The sequence below is a fragment of the Microcaecilia unicolor genome, chromosome 1, assembly GCF_901765095.1.
Source record: "Microcaecilia unicolor chromosome 1, aMicUni1.1, whole genome shotgun sequence".
In the NCBI taxonomy this organism is placed as follows: domain Eukaryota; kingdom Metazoa; phylum Chordata; class Amphibia; order Gymnophiona; family Siphonopidae; genus Microcaecilia; species Microcaecilia unicolor.
Genome location: NC_044031.1, coordinates 632,070,954 through 632,094,186, shown reverse-complemented (window position 1 = coordinate 632,094,186; position 23,233 = coordinate 632,070,954). Strand labels below are relative to the sequence as shown.

The 23,233-nt window shown below is 48.2% G+C and overlaps 1 protein-coding gene across 1 annotated transcript in view; it reads left to right on the top strand.

The window, feature by feature from the left end:
* Positions 1–23,233, top strand: part of LOC115460483 (SUMO-activating enzyme subunit 1-like) — a 50,974-nt gene that overhangs the window by 17,085 nt on the left and 10,656 nt on the right. Inside the window, exons 3-4 of the mRNA XM_030190250.1 lie at positions 12,612–12,756; positions 23,161–23,230. Coding sequence (XP_030046110.1) covers positions 12,612–12,756; positions 23,161–23,230 — 215 coding nt within the window. The remainder of the gene's footprint in view (positions 1–12,611; positions 12,757–23,160; positions 23,231–23,233) is intronic.

Here is a 23,233-nt window from a genome sequence, read left to right as displayed (position 1 = left end):
ACTAATGGGTTAGTGGAGAGATTTATTGGGCCATTAAAGCATATGTTAAAGACTTTCATAGAAACGGGAGACAGGGACTGGGAGAAATACTTGCCTTACCTACTGTTTGCATACAGGGAAGTACCTCAGGAGTCTACTGGGTTCTCCTCAATTGAGCTGCTTTACGGCCGGAGGGTGAGATGGCCCCTTGAACTAATAAGAGAACATTGGGAGGGGAAAGTGGACACTCTTTATTTTAGTTTTTTTAGTTACATTTGTACCCCGCACTTTCCCACTCATGGCAGGCTCAATGCGGCTTACAGGTACTTATTTGTACCTGGGCAATGGAGGGTTAAGTGACTTGCCCAGAGTCACAAGGAGCTGTGCCTGAAGTGGGAATCGAACTCAGTTCCCCAGGACCAGAGTCCACCACCCTAACCACTAGGCCACTCCTCCACTCAGACACTTGTAATTGAATATGTAGTTAATATGTGGCAGAGATTAGAAGACTTTATGCGCTTTGTCAGAGATAACTTGCAGGCAGCCCCGACTAAGCAAAAGACCTGATTTGATCATAAGGCCCAGAACAGAGAGTTTATGAGGGCTAGCGGGTACTGTTTTAGTCCCAGTTTGCAGATTAAACTTCAAGCAAATTGGACGGGATCTTACAAGGTCATAAGGAGCCTGAATGATACAAACTATGTGATATCTATGGACTCTCAATACAGAAAGTAGTGTACCTTTTTATGTAAATATGTTTCTCCGAGGACAAGCAGGCTGCTTGTTCTCACTGATGGGTGACGTCCACGGTAGCCCCTCCAATCGGAACTTCACTAGCAAAGGCCTTTGCTAGTCCTCGCGCGCCCATGCGCGGCCGTCTTCCCGCCCGAACCGGCTCATGTTCGTCAGTCTTCTTTTGTCCGCGCTCGGTACAGTTGTGTTTGCGCCGTTCGCGCCCCTTAAGTTGACCCTCGCGCGTCTTTGACTTTTCGCTTTAAAAAAAAAAAAAAGGATTTTGGAGAAGGGCCTTTCGGTCTTTTTCCCTTTCCCGTATTTCTAGTTTTTGGCCCCGTTAAGTTTTCTTTCGTTTTCGGGGTAGGCCCTTTTGAGGCCTCGGGTCGAGTTTTTTTTCTCCCCCTCTTTTTGGTGCCTTACCGCAATTACGAGTTTTGATTTCGCCGGCGTGATTTTTCCGCCCATGTCATCGAAGTCTCCCAGTGGCTTCAAGAAGTGCACCCAGTGCGCCCGGGTAATCTTGCTCACTGATAGGCACGCGTCGTGTCTTCAGTGTCTGGGGGCTGGGCACCGCCCGCAGGCCTGTAGTCTTTGCGCCCTTTTACAGAAAAGGACTCAGGTAGCGAGATTGGCCCAGTGGAACGTTTTGTTCTCGGGCTGTTCGTCGGCATCGGCACCGGGAGTATCGAGTGCGTCGACGTCGACAGCGTCAAGACCTCCGCCCTCGGCTGCGACTGTATCGATTGCATCGAGGCATCGATCCTCTGCATCGTCGGGGCCGAGACATCGGAAGGCTGTGTCGGCGTCGGTGGTACCGGGACCTCCACTAGTGCTGATGTCGTTGGACGAAGGTGCTTCAACTGGAGTGCAGGTGAGGGCTGTCCATTCCCCTGCTGGTGGCGGTGAGCCTTTGGGTGGGTCTCCCCCTACCCTGAGGGCTCCTGCGGTACAGCCCCCCTGAGACCAACCTTCTTCGGCCTCGGCCCCTAGGAAGCGACGGCTGGATTCTACGTCCTCCTCATCGTACCGGGAAGCTCCGGTGACATGCTTCGTTTGAAAAAGTCAAAGAAGCATCAACATCGGTCTCCTTCCCGCGTCGGTACCGAGAGCTCTGGGTCGCCGAGGGAGTCGGCACCCAGTAGGCATCGGCACCGGGAGGACCGCTCACCCTCTGTTCAGGAGGTGTCGATGCGCTCCACCTTGGACAGCCCGGAACAGCCTCCACGCCCGGAACAGACTCTGACTTCGACTCCTGCATCGGCTTCCATGTCTTTCTCCACAGCCGCCCTGCACGAGAGTCTCCGGGCCGTTCTCCCAGAGATCCTGGGAGAGCTGTTGCGCCCTTCCCCTCCGGTACCGGGGGTGCTTGCGCCTCCGGTACCGTCGAGTGAGGCGCCGGCTGGCCCCTTGCCCGGGGTGAGGTCTCCGACATCGGTGCCGCTTGCGGTACCAACTGCGGTCGCCTCCCAGGAAGGCTCCCCGACGACGTCGGCGGATGGAGCCTCGCCGGTGCGGGCGAGGGAGTCTTCCTCTCGACGCTCCCACCGTGGCCGTGTTTCCACGGAGTCGAGCCGGGCACGGCTTCAGACACAGGTTCATGAACTTGTGTCTGATACCGATGGTGAGGCCTCGTGGGAGGAGGAGGAGGACATCAGATATTTCTCTGACGAGGAGTCTGATGGCCTTCCTTCTGATCCCACTCCCTCCCCTGAAAGGCAGCTTTCTCCTCCCGAGAGTCTGTCTTTTGCGGCCTTTGTCCGGGAGATGTCTACGGCCATCCCCTTCCCGGTGGTTGTGGAGGACGAGCCCAGGGCTGAAATGTTTGAGCTCCTGGACTATCCTTCTCCACCTAAGGAAGCGTCCACAGTACCCATGCATCATGTCCTCAAAAAGACATTGCTGGCGAACTGGACCAAGCCTCTAAGTAATCCCCACATTCCCAAGAAGATCGAGTCCCAGTACCGGATCCATGGGGACCCAGAGCTGATGCGCACTCAGTTGCCTCACGACTCTGGAGTTGTGGATTTGGCCCTAAAGAAGGCTAAGAGTTCTAGGGAGCATGCTTCGGTGCCCCCGGGCAAGGACTCTAGAACCTTAGACTCCTTTGGGAGGAAGACCTACCATTCTTCTATGCTCGTGGCCAAAATTCAGTCTTACCAGCTCTACACGAGCATACACATGCGGAACAATGTGCGGCAGTTGGCGAGCTTGGTGGACAAGCTCCCTCCTGAGCAAGCCAAGCCATTTCAGGAGGTGGTCAGGCAGCTGAAGGCGTGCAGAAAATTCCTGGCCAGAGGGGTGTATAACACCTTTGATGTTGCGTCCAGGGCCGCTGCTCAAGGTGTGGTGATGCGCAGACTCTCATGGCTGCGTGCCTCCGACCTGGAGAATAGGATCCAGCAGCGGATTGCGGACCTCGCCTTGCCGTGCGGACAATATTTTTGGAGAGAAGGTCGAACAGGTGGTAGAGCAGCTCCACCAGCGGGATACCGCTTTCGACAAGTTCTCCCGCCGGCAGCCTTCAGCTTCTACCTCCACAGGTAGACGTTTTTATGGGGAAGGAAGACTGTTCCCTACTCTTCTGGTAACGTAGGTACAATCCTCCTTCTCGACAGCCTGCGGCCCAGGCTAAGCCCCAGCGCACTCGCTCTCGTCAGCAGCGTGCGCCTCAGCAAGGCCCTCGGCTCCCCAGCAAAAGCAAGGGACGAGCTTTTGACTGGCTCCAGCAGAGCATAGCCGACATCCAAGTGTCAGTGCCGGGCGATCTGCCGGTCAGGAGGGAGGTTGAAAGTTTTTCACCAAAGGTGGCCTCTCATAACCTCCGATCAGTGGGTTCTTCAAATAGTCCGGCAAGGATACACCCTCAATTTGGCCTCCAAACCTCCAAATTGTCCCACCGGGAGCTCAGTCTTACAGCTTCAGCACAAGCAGGTACTTGCAGAGGAACTCTCCGCTCTTCTCAGCGCCAATGCGGTCGAGCCCATGCCATCCGGGCAAGAAGGGCTGGGATTCTATTCCAGGTACTTCCTTTGTGGAAAAGAAAACAGGGAGGATGCGTCCCATCCTAGACCTAAGGGCCCTGAACAAATATCTGGTCAAGGAAAAGTTCAGGATGCTTTCCCTGGGCACCCTTCTCCCGTGATTCAGGAAAACGATTGGCTATGCTCTCTGGACTTGAGAACGCTTACACGCACATCCGATACTACCAGCTCACAGACAGTATCTGCGATTTCAGCTGGGCACACGTCACTTCCAGTACTGTATGCTACCCTTTGGGCTTGCCTCTGCGCCCAGAGTGTTCACGAAGTGCTTGGCTGTAGTAGCAGCGGCGCTTCGCAGGCTGGGGGTGCACGTGTTCCCATATCTCGACGATTGGCTGGTGAAGAACACATCCGAGGCAGGAGCTCTGCAGTCCATGCAGATGACTATTCGCCTCCTGGAGCTACTGGGTTTGTGATAAATTACCCAAAGTCCCATCTTCTCCCAGTACAGAGACTCGAATTCATAGGAGCTCTGCTGGATTCTCGGACGGCTCGGGCCTATCTCCCAGAGACGAGAAACAACAACTTGTCCCTCGTCTCGCGGGTGCGAGCGTCCAGCAGATCACAGCTCGGCAGATGTTGAGATGTTGGGCCACATGGCCTCCACAGTTCATGTGACTCCCATGGCCCACCTTCACATGCGATCTGCTCAATGGACCCTAGCTTCCCAGTGGTTTCAGGCTGCTGGGGATCTAGAAGACGTGATCCACCTGTCCACGAGTTTTCTCAAATCCCTGTATTGGTGGACGATTTGGTCCAATTTGACTCTGGGACGCCCTTTCCAAATTCCTCAGCCACAAAAAGTGCTGACTACGATGCGTCTCTCCTGGGGTGGGGAGCTCATGTCGATGGGCTTCACACCCAGGGAAGCTGGTCCCCTCCAGGAATGCGATCTGCAGATCAATCTCCCTGGAGTTACGAGCGGTCTGGAACGCTCTGAAGGCTTTCAGAGATCGGCTGTCCCACCAAATTATCCAAATTCAGACGGACAACCAGGTTGCCATGTATTACATCAACAAGCAGGGGGGCACCGGATCTCGCCCCCTGTGTCAGGAAGCCGTCAGCATGTGGCTCTGGGCTCGCCGTCACAGCATGGTGCTCCAAGCCACTTATCTGGCAGGCGTAAACAACAGTCTGGCCGACAGATTGAGCAGGATTATACAACCTCATGAGTGGTCGCTCAATTCCTGTGTAGTGTGACAGATCTTCCAGGTGTGGGGCACTGCCTTGGTAGATCTCTTTGCATCTCGAGCCAACCACAAAGTCCCTCAGTTCTGTTCCAGGCTTCAGGCCCACGGCAGACTAGCATCGGATGCCTTCCTCCTGGACTGGGGGAGGGTCTGCTGTATGCTTATCCTCCCATACCTCTGGTGGGGAAGACTTTGTTGAAACTCAAGCAAGACCGAGGCACCATGATTCTGATTGCTCCTTTTTGGCCGCGTCAGATCTGGTTCCCTCTCTTCTGGAGTTGTCCTCCGAAGAACCGTGGAGATTGGAGTGTTTTCCGACCCTCATCACACAGGACGGAGGGGCGCTTCTGCATCCCAACCTCCAGTCTCTGTCTCTCACGGCCTGGATGTTGAGAGCGTAGACTTTGCCTCTTTGGGTCTGTCAGAGGGTGTCTCCCGCATCTTGCTTGCTTCCAGGAAAGATTCCACTAAGAGGAGTTACTTCTTTCTATGGAGGAGGTTTGCCGTCTGGTGTGACAGCAAGGCCCTAGATCCTCGCTGTTGTCCTACACAGATCCTGCTTGAATACCTTCTGCACTTGTCTGAGTCTGGTCTCAAGACCAACTCTGTAAGGGTTCACCTTAGTGCAATCAGTGCATACCATTACCGTGTGGAAGGTAAGCCGATCTCAGGACAGCCTTTAGTTGTTCGCTTCATGAGAGTTTGCTTTTGTCGAAGCCCCCTGTCAAACCTCCTACAGTGTCATGGGATCTCAATGTCGTTCTCACCCAGCTGATGAAACCTCCTTTTGAGCCACTGAACTCCTGCCATCTGAAGTACTTGACCTGGAAGGTCATTTTCTTGGTGGCAGTTACTTCAGCTCGTAGAGTCAGTGAGCTTCAGGCCCTGGTAGCCCAGGCCCCTTACACCAAATTTCATCATAACAGAGTAGTTCTCCGCACTCACCCTAAGTTCTTGCCAAAGGTTGTGTCGGAGTTCCATCTGAGCCAGTCAATTGTCTTGCCAACATTCTTTCCCCGTCCTCATTCCTACCCTGCTGAACGTCAGCTGCACACATTGGACTGCAAGAGAGCATGGCCTTCTATCTGGAGCGGACACAGCCCAACAGACAGTCCGCCCAATTGTTTGTTTCTTTTGATCCCAACAGGAGGGAGTGGCTGTGGGGAAACGCACCATATCCAATTGGCTAGCAGATTGCATCTCCTTCACTTACGCCCAGGCTGGGCTGGCTCTTGAGGGTCATGTCACGGCTCATAATGTTAGAGCCATGGCAGCGTCGGTAGCCCACTTGAAGTCAGCCACTATTGAAGAGATTTGCAAAGCTGCGACGTGGTCATCTATCCACACATTCACATCTCATTACTGCCTGCAGCAGGATACCCGACACGACAGTCGGTTCGGGCAGTCATTGCTTCAGAATCTGTTCGGGGTTTAGAATCCAACTCCACCCCCCTAGGCCCATGTTTATTCTGTTCCAGGCTACACTCTAAGTTAGTTGGATAAATTGTTAGGTCAATCTCAGTTATGTCCTCGCCGTTGCGAGGCCCAATTGACCATGTTTGTTGTTTGAGTGAACCTGGGGGCTAGGGATACCCCATCAGTGAGAACAAGCAGCCTGCTTGTCCTCGGAGAAAGCGAATGCTACATACCTGTAGAAGGTATTCTCCGAGGACAGCAGGCTGATTGTTCTCACAAACCCGACCGCCTCCCCTTTGGAGTTGTCTTCCCTTGTCTTACCTTGCTACATATGGGACTGACGAACACGAGCCGGTTCGGGCGGGAAGACGGCCGCGCATGCGCGTGCGCATGGCGCGTGAGGACTAGCAAAGGCCTTTGCTAGTGAAGTTCCGATTGGAGGGGCTGCCGTGGACGTCACCCATCAGTGAGAACAATCAGCCTGCTGTCCTCGGAGAATACCTTCTACAGGTATGTAGCATTCGCTTAAAGGCCTATACATATTGCACAGCTATGGTATCAGCTGTCTGTAGCCTACCGGAAGAATTTCAGGATAGTGAGCAGAGACCTTACCAGAGGGATCTATACAACAAATTGTAGTGGGAGAGCAATTAACCCCTACCCAGAGACAGCAGTTAGAAGCAGTATTTCAAAAGTATACTGATGTGTTTTCCACTAAACCAGGATTTACCCATTTGGCTAATCACAATGTAAACATGAGTGGCCATGACCCGCTGAATCAGGGTACCTGTCGAATATCTGCTGAGGTGGAGAGGCAAATGAAGCAGGAGAAAGCATAGGATTTCTTCCTTTATCCACTATATAACACCCGATATTAAACGCCGTGTCTGCCGGGCTGGTCTCGGGAACTGATAGTGTCTGCTGGTCTCTCCATGTGGTGAATCTACAGGGCCATGATCCTTTGCCCTTGCTGGCTTTCGGGAACTACTGGGCCATGATCTCTGGTCTGCTGGACCACGACCCTCTGCTCACAGTGAGTCAGGAACTGTCAAAAGCCCAGCGGGAATCTCCACAAGGGAGGGTCTACTGAACCTGATCCCTGATCACGCTCCTTCCAGGGCGCACATCCCATCTTCACCCAACTTCCCCGAAAGGCACCTGTTACCGACGGGTCGGGAATCGGTAAACCCATGCTGCATTCCCAGCTGAGGAGACCGCTCACATCCCCCTCGAGCGCCGAATGAAATGAAGTTCAGCACTATGAGGCGGCACTGAGGCAGAAGGAGTGATAAGCTCATCCCCAGTTGGTTACCGCACGGGTCTTTGGCGTCGAGGTGGGTTCAGTCTCAGAGGTCACTGGGGGAAGAGCGCTCTTGGGAGTCAGAGGAAGATCCCAGGTACTTCTCCTCAGATGAGTCCTTTGGGATTCCCTCTGAACCTTCCCCTCCGCCTGAAAGGAGACTGTCTCCTCCAGAGTACCTCTCCTTCTCCTCTTTTGTACGGGAAATGGCTCAGGCCACTCCATTCCCTGTAGATGTGGAGGATGAGCCCAGGGCTGAGATGCTCAAGATCCTGGACTACACCTCTCCATCTAAGAGGCAGTAACAGCTACTTTGCATAAGGTACTCAAGGAAGTCCTTATGCAAAACTGGCCGTTCCCTGTGTCTGGTCCCTTGATCCCTAAGAAGACAGATTCCCAGTATCGGATCCACGATGAATCTGGGTTGATGAGGTCTCAGTTACCTCATAACTCCATAGTGGTGGACTCCGTTCGCAAAAGAGCAGAGTACTAGAGACTATGCTTCGGCACCCCAGGCAGAGAAGGTAGGACCTTGGACTCTTTTGAGAAGAAGATGTATCAGGCCGCTATGCTTGCTGCCCGTATCCAGTCTTACCAGCTCTTCACGAGCATCCACTTGCGGAACTCGGTGCGGCAGCTGTCTAGTTTGATTGATGCCCTTCCTTCGGAGCAGGCCAAACCTTTTCGCCAGGTGGTCAGGTAGCAGAAGGTGTGTCATAAATTCCTGGTCTGGTATAGCGATGTGCAGACTCCTATGACTGCAGGTCCTTGACCTAGACCATTCGGTCCAGCAGAGGATAGCGGATGGTCCTTGCCTGGGGGATAACCTTTTCGGAGAGAAAGTGGAAGATTTGGTTGACCAGATCAAGAAGCACACAGATGCTATGGCTTCTCTCTCCCACTGGATGCCTTCTGCTACCACCTCTTCAACTAGGAGGTATTTTGGTGGGTCATGGAATGCTCCCTATTCCTATTCTAGGTGTATATACACTCCTGCTTCTCATCAGCCTACTCAGGTTCAGCCCCAGCACACTCGTTCTCGTCAACAACGTGCGCCCAAGGCCCCTGCTACTCCCCAGCAAAAGCCAGGGACAGGCTTTTGACTGGCTCCAAAAAAGCATAGCCGCAATACAAGTGTCTGTGCCGAACAACTTGCCAGTTGTGAGGAGGTTAATTTTTTTCACCAGTGGTGGCCTCTCATAACCTCCGACCGGTGGGTTCTTCAAATAGTCCGGTTAGGAAACACCGTCAATCTGGAGCCCAAATGTCCACTGGGAGCTCATTCGTACATCTCCCAGCACATGCAGGTACTTGCAGAGGAACTCTCCGCCCTTCTAAGGGCCAATGCGGTCAAACCCATTCCACCACGGGAAGAAGGGCTGGGATTCTATTCCAGGTACTTCCTTGTGCAAAAGAAAACGGGGGGGATGTGTCCCATCCTAGACTTAAGGGCCCTGAACACATTCCTAGTGCGAGAAAAGTTCAGGATGGTTTCCCTAGGCACCCTTCTTCCCATGATTCAGGAAAACGATTGGTTATGCTCTCTGGACTTAAAGGATGCTTACACACACATCCCAATATTTCCAGCTCACAGGAAGTATCTTCGATTTCGGCTGGGAACGCAACACTGTCAGTACCGAGTACTGCCATTTTCCTAGCATCAACTCCCAGGGTATTCACAAAGTGCCTAGTAATAGTTGTAGCGTCACTACGCAGACTGGGAGTGCATGTGTTTCCTTATCTCAACGATTGGCTGATGAAGAGCACCTCGGAGGATGGTGCTAGGGAGTCCATGCGGATGACTATTCAGATGCTAGACCTACTAGGGTTTGTAATAATTACCCCAAGTCCCATCTCACACCTGTTCAAGACTTGGAATTAATTGGAGTACTGCACGAGAACGGTTCGGGCCTATCTACCCAAGACATGGGCAGACAACCTTCTGTCCCTGCTGTCCACGGTTCAAGCATCTCAGCAAATCACAGCTCGGCAGATGTTGAGACTTTTGGGGCACATGGCCTCCATAGTTCATGTTACTCCAATGGCATGTCTACATATGAGATCTGCTGAATGGACCCTAGCTTCCCAGTGGTGTCAAGCTGTGGGAAGTCTGGATGATGTCATCCAGCTGTCCACTGACTTACTGAATTCTCTTCAGTGGTGGACCATTCGATCCCATTTGACCATGGGATGACCATTCCAAATTCCTCAGCCACAGAAAGTGCTGACAACAGATGCATCCCGCCTAGGGTGGGGAACTCATGTAGATGGGCTTCACATTCAGGGAGCCTGGTCCCCCCCAGGAAACAGGTCTTCAGATCAACCTCCTGGAGCTTTGAGTGATCTGGAATGCTCTAAAGGCCTTCAGAGATCGGCTCTCCAACCAAATTATCTTGATTCAGGCAGACAGTCAAGTTGCGATGTACCACACCAACAAGCAGGGGGGCACCGGATCTCACCCTCTGTGTCAGGAGGCCATCCAGATGTGGCTTTGGGTGTGCCATCACGGCACGTTTCTCCAAGCTACTTATCTGGTTGGCATAAACAACAGTCTGGCCAACAGGCTGAGCAAGGTAGTGCAACCTCACAAATGGTCGCAGAGTGTGGGCATAGCCCGCAAGATCTTCCGAACGTGGGGCACCCCCTCGGTGGATCTTTTTGCCATTCAAACCAATCATAAGGTTCCTCAGTTCTGTTCCAGGCTTCAGGCCCACGACAACTAGCGTCAGATGCCTTTCTCCTACATTGGGGAACAAGCCTTCTGTATGTGTATCCTCCCATACCTCTAGTGGGAAAAACTTCGCTGAAACTCAAGCAAGACCGCGGAACCATGATCCTGATTTCGCTCTGCTGGCCGTGCCAGATTTGTTTTCCTCCTCTTCTGGAATTGTCCTCCGAAGAACTGTGGAGATTGGAGTGTTTCCCTAACCCTCATCACTCGGAACGAGAGGTCACTTCTACATCCCAACCTTCAGTCTCTGGCTCTCATGGCCTGGATTTTGAGAGCCTAGAATTTGGTTCCTTGGGTCTTTCAGAGGGTGTCTCCTGAGTTTTGCTGGCTTCTAGGAAAGATTCCACTAAGAGGGGTTATTCTTTTAAATGGAGGAGGTTTGCAGCCTGGTGTGACAGCAAGGCCATAGATCCTTTTTCTTGTCCTTCACAGCCCCTGCTTGAATACCTTCTACACTTAGTCTGGTCTCAAGACCAATTCCGTAAGGGTTCACCTTAGTGCGATTAGTGCTTATCATCACTGTGTAGAAGGTAGCCTATCTCTGGACAGCCTTTAGTTGTTAGCTTCATGAGACGTTTGCTTTTATCAAAGTCCCCTATGAAACCTCCGCCAGTGTCATGGGATCTCAACGTCGTTCTCACCCAGTTGATGAAAGCTCCTTTTGAGCCATTGAATTCCTGCCATCTGAAGTACTTGACCTGGAAGGTCATTTTCTTGGTGGCTGTTACTTCAGCTCATAGGGTTAGTGAGCTTCAGGCCCTAGTAGGGATGCACCTTATACTAAATTTCATCACAACAGAGTAGTCCTCTGCACGCACCCTAAGTTCCTGCCGAAGGTGGTGTTGGAGTCCATCTGAACCAGTCGATTGTCTTGCCAACATTTTTTTACCTGTTCTCATGCTCACCCTGGCGAAAGCAGCTTGCACACTTTGGACTTCAAGAGAGCATTGGCTTTTTACATGGAGCAGATGAAGCCCTTCAGACAGTCCACCCAGTTTTTTGTTTCTTTTAATTCCAAAAGGAAGGGAGTCGCCATCGGAAAACGCACAATCTCCAATTGGCTAGCAGATTGCATTTCCTTCGCTTATGTCCAAGCTGGGCTGACCCTGTAAGGCCATGTCATGGCTCATAATGCCATGGCTACGTCGGTGGCTCACGTAAAGTCGGCCTCCATTGAAGAAATTTGCAAAGCTGCAGCGTGGTCTTCAGTCCACACATTCACATCACACTACTGCCTTGAGCAGGACACCCGACGCGACAGTCGGGCCTGGAGAATCTGTTTGGGGTTTAGAATCCAACTCCACCCCTCCCCCAGGCCCATTTTTTTCTGTTCCAGGCTGCACTCTCAGCTAGTTGTACATAGTTTTAGGTTAATCTCAGTTATGTTCTGTCCGTTGCGTGGCCCAATGATGTAAGAATGCTTCTTAATGAGGGCCACAACCTCCTCCAGCTTGTCCTTAGAAAGGTTGTCCCCTCGGTATGGAATGCCCACCAATCTCTCCTGAACCAGTGGGTTGAGGTCAGAGATGTGCAGCCATGAGAATCTACTTTCACCCAAAGTGTGCCTACTCAACTCCAATGTGTCGTTATGCTGTGAGAAATGAATTTTTCTTTATTTGAAAGACCTCAGCATGGGTAGAAGTGACCTATGCGGTTTCAATGTCGCTTAAACATACCCCATATTGTTACTGGTCTTTGTCTTTTTTTGTTTAATTGCGTGAATTGCATACATTTTTCCTTTTTCTTATTTTTAATACTTTAACTTCAAATTAATGTTTATATAAAGCTGTACTTAGCTTATCAATGATGTCAGCTGTAGAGGGTTTTTCAATCCGACATGGCACATGTTTCGCCGTCATGCGGCTTTCTCAAGGATAGCCCCCTCTTAGGTAGCTCTCACTGACGTGCTGACTGCTCTAATTTCAAGCCATCCTAAGAGCAGTCGCATACCAAAGTTGGGAGATATACACACACCTCCACATAGTACACAAAGTTGAACCTGTCTCAGAGCAGACCTAATTTGTGTGAGAACATATGTGCCCCCCCCCCCCCCCCCCAGACCTTGGATTGGCTTGACTTTGAAGAGTTGGGCTTTGCAATCTCATGAAAGGCTTTTCAGCTGATGTCAAGAGCTCACAGCAATGCACAGGAAAGATTTGACACCATTGCAGATTTTCATGTTTTTTAAATAATGAATTGAATTTGGCTTGGTTTAACAGTGCTGCTGAAGTTCCGGACAGAGAAAGGAAGGGATCCCTTGCCAGCATCGTATAGCGGGGACAGCGAGGTGTTGTTGCACATCAGGAACAGTGTTATGGAATCTTTGGGTGTTGGCCCCGATCTGATCCCTGATGACTTTACCAGGTACATTTTTCCCCCCTAAATTTACTAGAATTGTTTAATTCAGTGATGGAAGTGAAGGAACACAGCTGTGTTTTATCTTTCCTTACTTCTGCTCATCTGGGAATCATTGCACACTACCCCAGATTTCTTGTTAGTTTTGTCCTACATCTGACTCTCTTTTACTAAATAAAGCATACAGCATTAAAATATTGCTGTAGAAACATAAATGAATGCAGTCAAGGACCAGAAGGCCCATCTAAATAGCCCAGTTTCATTCCCATTTCTCCAAGGACAAACAAGATAGCAAGACCCCAATGGCACTGGATTTTTGTGAAGGACTTTGGGAAATGGGACACACACACACACACATAGGGTGGTTCTGAACATTTCAGCAATTTTATTTTTTTAATTTTATTTTTGTTGCAATTTTCAAATTAACATACAAGGAATCTCACTTGCATAGAAATACAGGAAATATAAAAGTAAAAAAAATACTACTCTTGATCACAAATATAGAATCATTTCAAAATGGAAACATAAACCCAAGTCCACAACATTGCGGGAAGGAGATAAAGTAGAAACTCTCAAGAAACCAGGGTAAAACAAATTATCAATAACATGATGACAGTAAAGGCTAGAAGGTAGCATAGATATCTTCAATCCATAATATATGATACTAAGTCTCGGTCCTATCCAGGGAACTAGAAACCAAACTCTTGCCGCTGATGAAGGCAGATAACTGTGATGGCTCATAGAAAACGTAGTTTACAGATTTCAACTTAACTACATTTGCACGGATATTTTGGAAAAAAATAATGCGCCTGGCTGAAGAACAGCAGGCCGAAATAGCAGGAAATTCCTCCTTATTTTGGGTCTCCATAGTCATCCTATATAATAATTCTCACCTTCAATGTTCCATTCGTCTTGCTGGCTAAGACCGTGGCTCCTTGGTCTGCTAGGCTCCGTAGCTCAGGCTGTTCTGCGCATGTGTGGGCCTCCCCCCAGGCGGACGTCACATACAACGCCACAGACGGAGGAGGAGGGGTGAAAGGGACAGGGCACAACAGTCGAGCGACTGACGTCAGAGACGGCACAGGGGCAGAGGCGGAGCTTCATAGAGAAGAAAGAGAGCGTCGCGACTTATAGAAAAAACCAGGTACGACCGCACGGCTTAGACTCTAGTTCCGTTGGGACCTGCACCTTGGAAACTCCGTGGTTGACGGCGACCGGGACCATTTCACGGAAACAGAGAGGGAGCGCGCGAGGGAGGGAGGCAGCCTGAACGTGGGAGGGAGGGAGCAAGCGAGGGAGGGAGGCAGCCTGAGGGAGGGAGGCAGGCAGCCTGAACGTGGGAGGGAGCGAGTGAGCGAGCAAGCAAGCGAACCAGCCTGAACATGGGAGGGAGTGAGCCAGCCAGCTTGAATGTTGGAGGGAGCCAGGGAGCCAGCCTGAACGTTGGAGGGAGCCAGGGAGCCAGCCTGAACGTTGGAGGGACCCAGGGAGCCAGCCTGAACGTTGGAGGGACCCAGGGAGCCAGCCTGAACGTGGAAGGGAGGGAGCCAGCCTGAACGTGGGAGAAATTACACTCTTGCACCTTTGATGACCCGCCCTATAAGGCGTACAAAACCCCAACCTTGGCTGACTTCTAATATCTGCTACCTACATTTCTGTACCCGCTCCGCCGAATGCCTCTGGTGGAAATCTCGGGCCCTTGCTGATTTCTTACACTTTAAGTTCATGCTGACCTCCTTCCAATCTGCTCTTTTACGCGCCAAACAGGATTATTATATCCAACTGACCAACTCTCCTGGCTCTAACCCTCGACTTCTCTTCACCTCATTGAACTCTCTCCTCAAGGTGCCCCCTCCCCCAATTCCCCCTTCATTATCTCCTCAGACCCTTGCTGAATTCTTTCACAACAGGGTTCAAAAGATAAACCTTGAATTCTCTACCTCGCCACCTCTCTCTTCACTAGTCCGTTCCCCTCTCTCTCCTTCCCCTCATTCCTTTTCCTCCTTTTCCTGAAGTTACTATAGAGGAAACTACATTTCTCCTTTCTTCCTCAAAATGTACCACCTGTTCCTCTGATCCCATTCCCACCCACCTTCTTAATGCCATCTCATCTGCTCTTATTCCTTTTATCTGTCACATTCTCAACCTCTCACTTTCCACTGCAACTGTCCCTACTGCCTTTAAACATGCTGTTGTCACACCTCTCCTTAAGAAGCCTTCACTCGACCCTACTTGTCCCTCTAATTACCGACCCATCTCCCTCCTCCCTTTTCTCTCCAAATTACTTGTGTGCTGCTCATCACTGCTGCCTTGATTTTCTCTCCTCACATGCTATTCTTGACCCACTACAATCTGGTTTTCACCCTCTCCACTCAACTGAAACTGCGCTTACTAAAGTCTCCAATGACCTATTACTGGCTAAATCCAGAGGTCTCTATTCCATCCTCATTCTTCTTGATCTTTCCGCCGCTTTTGACACTGTCGATCACAGCATACTCCTCGATACCCTGTCCTCACTTGGATTCCAGGGCTCTGTCCTTTCCTGGTTCTCTTCCTACCTCTCCTTCCGCACCTTCAGTGTTCACTCTGGTGGATCCTCTTCTACTTCTATCCCTCTGCCTGTCGGCGTACCTCAGGGTTCTGTTCTTGGTCCCCTCCTCTTTTCTATCTACACTTCTTCCCTTGGTTCACTAATCTCATCTCATGGCTTTTCCTACCATCTCTATGCTGATGACTCCCAAATCTACCTTTCTACCCCTGATATCTCACCTTGCATCCAAACCAAAGTTTCAGCGTGCTTGTCTGACATTGCTGTCTAGATATCTCAATGCCACCTGAAATTAAACATGACCAAAACCGAGCTTCTCATTTTTCCCCCCAAACCCACCTCCCCACTCCCCCCATTTTCTATTTCTTTTGATGGCTCTCTCATTCTCCCTGTCTCCTCAGCTCGAAACCTTGGGGTCATCTTTGACTCTTCTCTCTCCTTCTCTGCTCATATCCAGCAGATCGCCAAGACCTGTCGTTTCTTTCTTTACAACATCCGTAAAATCCGCCCCTTTCTTTCCGAGCACTCTACCAAAACCCTCATCCGCACCCTTGTCACCTCTCGTTTAGACTACTGCAATCTGCTTCTTGCTGGCCTCCCACTTAGTCACCTCTCCCCTCTCCAATCGGTTCAAAACTCTGCTGCACGTATCGTCTTCCGCCAGGGTCACTTTACTCATACTACCTCTCTCCTCAAGTCGCTTCACTGGCTCCCTATCCGTTTTCGCATCCTATTCAAACTTCTTCTACAAATGTACTCACTCTGCTGCTCCCCAGTATCTCTCCACACTCGTCCTTCCCTACACCCCTTCCCGTGCACTCCGCTCCATAGATAAATCCTTCTTATCTGTTCCCTTCTCCACTACTGCCAACTCCAGACTTTGCGCCGTCTGTCTCACTGCACCCTACGCCTGGAATAAACTTCCTGAGCCCCTACATCTTGCCCCATCCTTGGCCACCTTTAAATCTAGACTGAAAGCCCACCTCTTTAACATTGCTTTTGACTCGTAACCACTTGTAACCACTCGCCTCCACCTACTCTCCTCTCCTCCTTCCTGTACACATTAATTGATTTGATTTGCTTACTTTATTTTTTGTCTATTAGATTGTAAGCTTTTTGAGCAAGGACTGTCTTTCTTCTATGTTTGTGCAGCGCTGCGTATGCCTTGTAGCGCTATAGAAATGCTAAATAGTAGTAAGTAGTAATAGTAGTAGGGAGGGAGGGAAACTTCGGTCCCCTGCCACCCTACGCAGCGATTTCTCTTCGTTCCCCAGCCACCCATACCCAGCGATTTCTCTTCGCTCCCATGCCCCCCCTCCAGCCACCCATACCCAGCGATTCTCCTCGCTCCCCTGCCCCCCCTCCAGCCACCCATACCAAGCGATTCTCTTCGCTCCCCTGCCCCCCCTCCAGCCACCCATACCCAGCGATTCTCTTCGCTCCCCTGCCCCCTCCAGCCACCCATACCCAGCGATTTCTCTTCGCTCCCCTGCCCCCCTCCAGCCACCCATACCCAGCGATTCTCCTCGCTTCCCTGCCCCCCCTCCAGCCACCCATACCCAGCGATTCTCTTTGCTCCCCTGCCACCCATACCCAGCGATTTCTCTTCGCTCCCCTGCCCCCCCTCCAGCCACCCATACCCAGCGATTCTCTTCGCTCCCCCGCCCCCTCCAGCCACCCATACCCAGCGATTCTCTTTGCTCCCCTGCCACCCATACCCAGCGATTTCTCTTCGCTCCCCTGCCCTCCCTCCAGCCACCCATACCCAGTGATTCTCTTCGCTCCCCTGCCACCCATACCCAGCGATTTCTCTTCGCTCCCTTGCCCCCTCCAGCCACCCATACCCAGCGATTTCTCTTCGCTCCCCTGCCCCCCTCCAGCCACCCATACCCAGCGATTCTCTTCTCTCCCCTGCCCCCCCCCCTCCAGCCACCCATACCCAGCGATTCTCTTCTCTCCCCTGCCCCCCCCCCCTCCAGCCACCCATACCCAGCGATTCTCTTCTCTCCCCCCCCCCCCCCCCCCTCCAGCCACCCATACCCAGCGATTCTCCACGCTCCCCTGCCTTCCAATTTCCTACGGTCTTAATGCAATATTTCACAGTCCACATGTGTTTTAACAACCTTGAATAGTTTTGTATTGGCTGCAAATTTAATCACCTCACTCGTCTTTCCGAATTTCCATATCGTTTATAAATATGTTAAATAGAACCGGTCCCAGTACAGATTCCTGCAGCACTCCACTGTTCACTCTACTCTATTGAGATAAATGACCATTTAACTCTACCCTCTGTTTTCTGTCCAATATCCAATTTCTAATCCACAACAGAACCTTTCCTCCTATTCCATGGATCTTTAATTTTCTCAGGAGTCTCTCATGAGGAACTTTATCAAAAGCTTTCTGAAAACCTAGATACACTACATCAACTGGCTCACCCGTATCCACATGTTTATTCATGCCTTCAAAGAAATGAAGCAAATTCATGAGGCAAGACTTCCCTTGTCAGAACCCATGCTGACTGTCCCATTAAACCATGTTTATCTACGTGTTCTATAATTTTATTCTTTATAATAGTTTCCACCATTTTGCCCAGCACCAACATCAGACTTACCAGTCTATAATTTCCTGGATCACCCCTAGAACCCTGTTTAAAAATCAGCATCACATTGGCCACCCTCCAATCTTCAAGCAAGTTTCTCTTCAGATTCTCTTTTAGCCTTCTTTATTAATGCTTTGCATTTGACTTGCCAGTGCTTATGCTGCTTATTTTCTTCGTTTGGGTCCTTTTTCTGTTCTTTTGGCTCTAATGGCCTCTTTTACTTCACCTTTTAACCATGCTGGCTGACTTTTTTTTTTTTCTCTTCTTTCCACCTTTGCAAATATAAGTACATAAGTATTGCCATACTGGGAAGACCAAAGGCCCATCAAGCCCAGCATCCTGTTTCCAACAGTGGCCAATCCAGGTCACAAATACCTGGCAAGATCCCAAAAAGTTCAGAACATTCTATACTGCTTATCTCAGAAATAGTGGATTTTCCCCAAGGCCATTTAATAATGGTCTATGGACTTTTCCTTTAGGAAGCCGTCCAAACCTTTTTTTAAACTCTGCTAAGCTAACCGCCTTTACCACGTTCTCTGGCAATAAATTCTAGAGCTTAATTACACGTTGAGTGAAGAAACATTTTCTCCAATTTGTTTTAACTTTACTACATTGTAGCTTCATCACATGTCCCCTAGTCCTAGTATTTTTGGAAAGTGTAAACAGACGCTTCACATTTACCCATTACCCGTTCAACTCCACTCATTATTTTATAGACCTCTATCATATCTCCACTCAGCCGCCTTTTCCCCAAGCTGAAGAGCCCTAGCCGCTTTAGCCTTTCCTCATAGGGAAGTCGTCCCTGGGATGCATCTAGACTGGGCTTCCAAGATGGTATTTTTGAATAACGTCCACGCCTGATTTAGTGTCCTAACCTTTGCAGCCAATCCTTTTAGTTTCTTTTTAGCCATTTTCTTCATTTTATTATAGTTGCCCTTTGAAAATTAAATTCAGCTACAGTAGATTTCTTTTGCGGGTTCATCCCAGATAGTAGCTCAGACTTGATGATATCATCACTGTTTCCCAGGGGACCGAACACTGCCACCTCTCGCATTATGAATTCATGCCACCAAGGACCAGATCCAAAATGGCTCCCTCTCTCATCGATTTCTGGACCTGCAGCTCCAAGAAGCAGTTGTTTATTACATCCAGACATTTTATCTCCCTGGCACTTCCTGATGTAATATTTATCCAGTCAATATTGGGGTCATTGCAAATCACTCATTATTATAGCATTGCCCAAGTTGCCAGCTTTCCTAATCTCTGTAAATAGTTCTTCATCCGTCTATTCGTTCTGTCCCGGCGGATGGTAGTACAGGCCTACAAGAATACTCCTTCCCTTCACACATGGAATTTCTATCCATAATGATTCCACACTGCTATCTGTGTCAGGTGGAATGTTTATTTTATTTGATTCAATTCCCTCTTTAACATATAGTACAACCCCTCCCCCCTCCAATTTGATCCTCTCTTTCATTGTGATACAATTTGTACCCTGTTAACAGGGTGTCCCATTGTCCTCTTTCCACCAAGTCTCTGAGATGCCTATTATATCTACCTCATCATTTAGTGCTATATACTCTAAATCTCCCATCTTATTTTTTAGGCTTCTAGAATTTGTATACAGGCACTTCAAATTGTGTTTTTTTTCCATTGATCTACAAGCTGCTTAGAAGTTGAAGGGGATAATGTGCATCCTTTATCCTGCTCTCTCATTAAGGGAAATGGAACTTGATAAACTGCCTTTCTGAGGTTTTTGCAACTACATTCAAAGCGGTTTACATAATTCATGGGCAATGGAGGGTTAAGTGACTTGCCCAGAGTCACAAGGAGCTGCAGTGGGAATTGAACTCAATTCCCCAGGATCAGAGTCCACTGCAATAACTACTAGGCTACTCCTCCTCTCCAAGCACACCTGGGTTACTTTAATCATTGTTGAAACCTCTGTACTAGGATTCCCTAGATGTCCTCTTTCAATAGTATCCTTCAAGGATATTCCACACCGAACCATACGCTCCTGGGCGACTGTTGGCTTCCCCCCCCATTCTAGTTTAAAAGCTGCTCTATCTCCTTTTTAAAAGTTAGCACCAGCAGCCTGGTTCCATCCCAGTTAAGGTGGAGCCCATCCCTTTGGAACTGTCTCCCCCTTTCCCAGAATGTCGCCCAGTTCCTAACAAATCTGAATCTCTCATCCCTGCACCAGCTTCTCAATCACGCATTGAGACTTCGGAGCACTGCCTGCCTTTTGGGTCCTGTGCGTGGAACGGGGAGCATCTCTTAAAATGTGACCCTATAGGATCTGGACCAGCTTTATACCTAAGAGCCTAAGTTTGGCTTCCAGATCCTGCCTCCCACATTTTCCTATGTCACTGGTACCCACATGTGCCAAAACAGCTGGCTCCTCCCCAGCACTATCTAAGATCCTGTCTAGATGACACATGAGGTTTCAGGCCATCCTGGGGTGTGGTCTGGTTTGGGCCATTGGGAGATTTCCCGGACTTGAGCATGGTTGAAAAATTGTGCTGATGGTTCCGGAGGTATCAGAGTGCCTTGGGACCACTGCACCACCAATTTTATTTAATTATATAAAGATGGGGAGCATGTTGTGACCCGGGAAGGGTCTTGATTTGTGGCTGCATTTTAAAAATTATACGCAATCATGAATGCGCGAACGCACATGCAAGTGACACACTTTTAATTAAAGTAAGCCCAGTGGTTGCAAGGAGAAGGAGAGGGGACTCTTGTGGACTCTCTGGCGACTCCAGTGACCCTGAAACGGTGCGAAAATTTGTGCAAGCACAGTGAGGTTAACAGAGACCTGCACTGATATCTGCAATCTAAATTGAAGTGTGTGCAAAGTTTTAATATAAGAATTCAGGTGTGGGAAGCATGTAGATGTTTGCTTTGGCTTCATTTTGACTCTGTTTCTATGCAAATTGGTCCGTTTTTAATAAAGTTCTAATTTGAGTATTTGGGGGTTTAATGCAGATTTTTACATGGTCAGTGTTAGGCCATGGCTCTGACCTGAATTGTGCTATTAGAATTCAAAAATGAGAGTTTAAAGGTTTATTTTTAATATAAAATACAGGTTGGAATGTTAGGAAGTGCTGTGTGATTGTAAGCAGTGCTCTGATTGACTGCACAAGTCACTAAGGGAACCTGTGCAGAAACAGCTTTTGGGAGAGCGACAGTTTTGAAGAAGACAGAAGCACTGAAGAGAGTGTCTGACTCTCTATGGTTTGAAAAAGAATTAGTGAATAAAAATTTGAAGTAGTTTTGCCTGAAAATAAAGATATAAGCTGTCAGAAGTGTGTGAGAGAAAAAAAATGTATATTTTCCAGAGAATTTAAATGAAAAATTGAACTCTGAGGGGAGTTCTGTTGGCTTCAGTTCAAACTAAAAGTTATTTCAAAGGTAAATTTTAATCTGTGACAAAAGGAAATTGTCACTGGCAATAATATATAAATTTTGTCTTAATTACTAAAGAATTTTCAGATCAGAAAGTGATTAAAAAAAAAACCTGTTCTTGACTTTACAATTTTCTTCTGGTAATAAAAATTCAGAAAGGTATATCTCCATATTAATGAATTCTCTGTAAATTAAATTTAAAGCATAAAGACCTTTTTAGTTTAATTTGGGTGTGAAGACAAACCAAGGGTCTTGTCTTGAATTTAAAGAAATTGTTGTTACTTTATAGTGATTGTTTTAAAAAGAGTGAGTGAATGTGTGATATTCTGAAGAAGAAGACGGAAGAAACTAAAGAATGATCTGTAGTTGGAGTGAGGGAAAGTAAAATAAAAGTTTTAGTGAGGACATTCAGACAAATTTTTTTCCCGTTTTAAGGGAATTTTGTTTTATTAGGAAAGCTCAGTACAGGTATCCTGTGACAGGCAGGCACATAACAGGAGGCACACACACTGAAGGGAGGAAGTCTCTTTCCTTTTATTTTAATTTGCAGCTAGGATATTAGGGTGAAGATCAACTTCAAGTCATCCAAGACAGATGAAAAATGAATAGCAAGAGAGCCTGAAGAACAAATAAGTAAACAAGAAAAGTAAATTAAATGACATTAGGACATTTAAACACCAAAATAAAAACTTTTCCTGAAATCCATACAGAACTTGAATCTTAACAAAGAAGGTTAGAGGAATGAAATGGTTCTTGAACATATTTTGAGGAGAGTTTAATAAATACACTTAACTTTTATACACTCTGTAGGAGAAAGAAAGAGAAAAAAAAGTTATTTAGAAGTAATTTATTGGATCTTTAAATTTAAAAGTTCTTTAGTATTGTATATTTTCCATATACAATACTTACCTGAATGTTGTTGCTGACTGATTACGTGTAAAGAGAAGGAAATAATTAGAATTGTAGACACTAAAACTGGATCCAAAGTGTTTTAACCTATTTATTGTATATTTAATAATTTTAACACTTTTTAATTAGAAATACTTTTAAATTATAAGTGCAATAAATGTCACATTAGTATTTTAACGTTACCTTTGTGTGATGAAACATTTGTAATATCTCTTGATTCTGTAAGCATTTCATCACCCAATCAACAAACATACATATTTTCACCCGATTCCATCTTAAAGGGTGGAGTATTTTCTTTTTGTATCACCTTTCTTCTAAGAGTTGGACTCCAGACTGAGGTAACTCGGCGCACATGACTACATAAAAAAGGTAATAAAGTAAGTCTGAGTTCATCTCTCGGTGGAGAGATTACAAAAGGTTTCTGGAAGAAAAGTCCATAAGCAGAAAAGTAAACTTGGAGAAGACCACTTCTTATCCCGGGGGGTATACCAGGAATTTGTGAAATGGGATACTGGGCTTGATGGAACTTTGCTCTGACCTAGTATGGTGGTTTTTATGTTCAGGTTTTGGATAACGAATACGGACACACATGAACTGTGGGACAGAAGGAAAAGATTTTTGAATTGGGTGTGGCCATAATTTGTTTAATAGATGACTTCAGAATAAGCTAGACACATTAAAACAGTGCAAGGCGGACACTAGCGTTTTGAAGACGAACTGGGGCTGCTTTAATGATTTTTGGCCAGGTCTAGACTGAGTGTAGTATCTTCCACTAAATGGTCCAAAGCAGAGTTCTTTCCCATGCCCACAAGTCATTGTTTGAAATAACACTATGAAAAATGAAGCTGAACTTTCTCCAGAATAATGTTCCTTAACAATAAATGTTTTCTCTTTTTCTTTCTCTCTCTCTCTCTCTCCTTTATCTATTATTTTTTTTGTTTTTTAATAGCTTCTGCTTTTCAGAAATGGCTCCTGTTTGTGCTGTGGTTGGGGGTGTGCTAGCACAGGAAATTGTAAAGGTA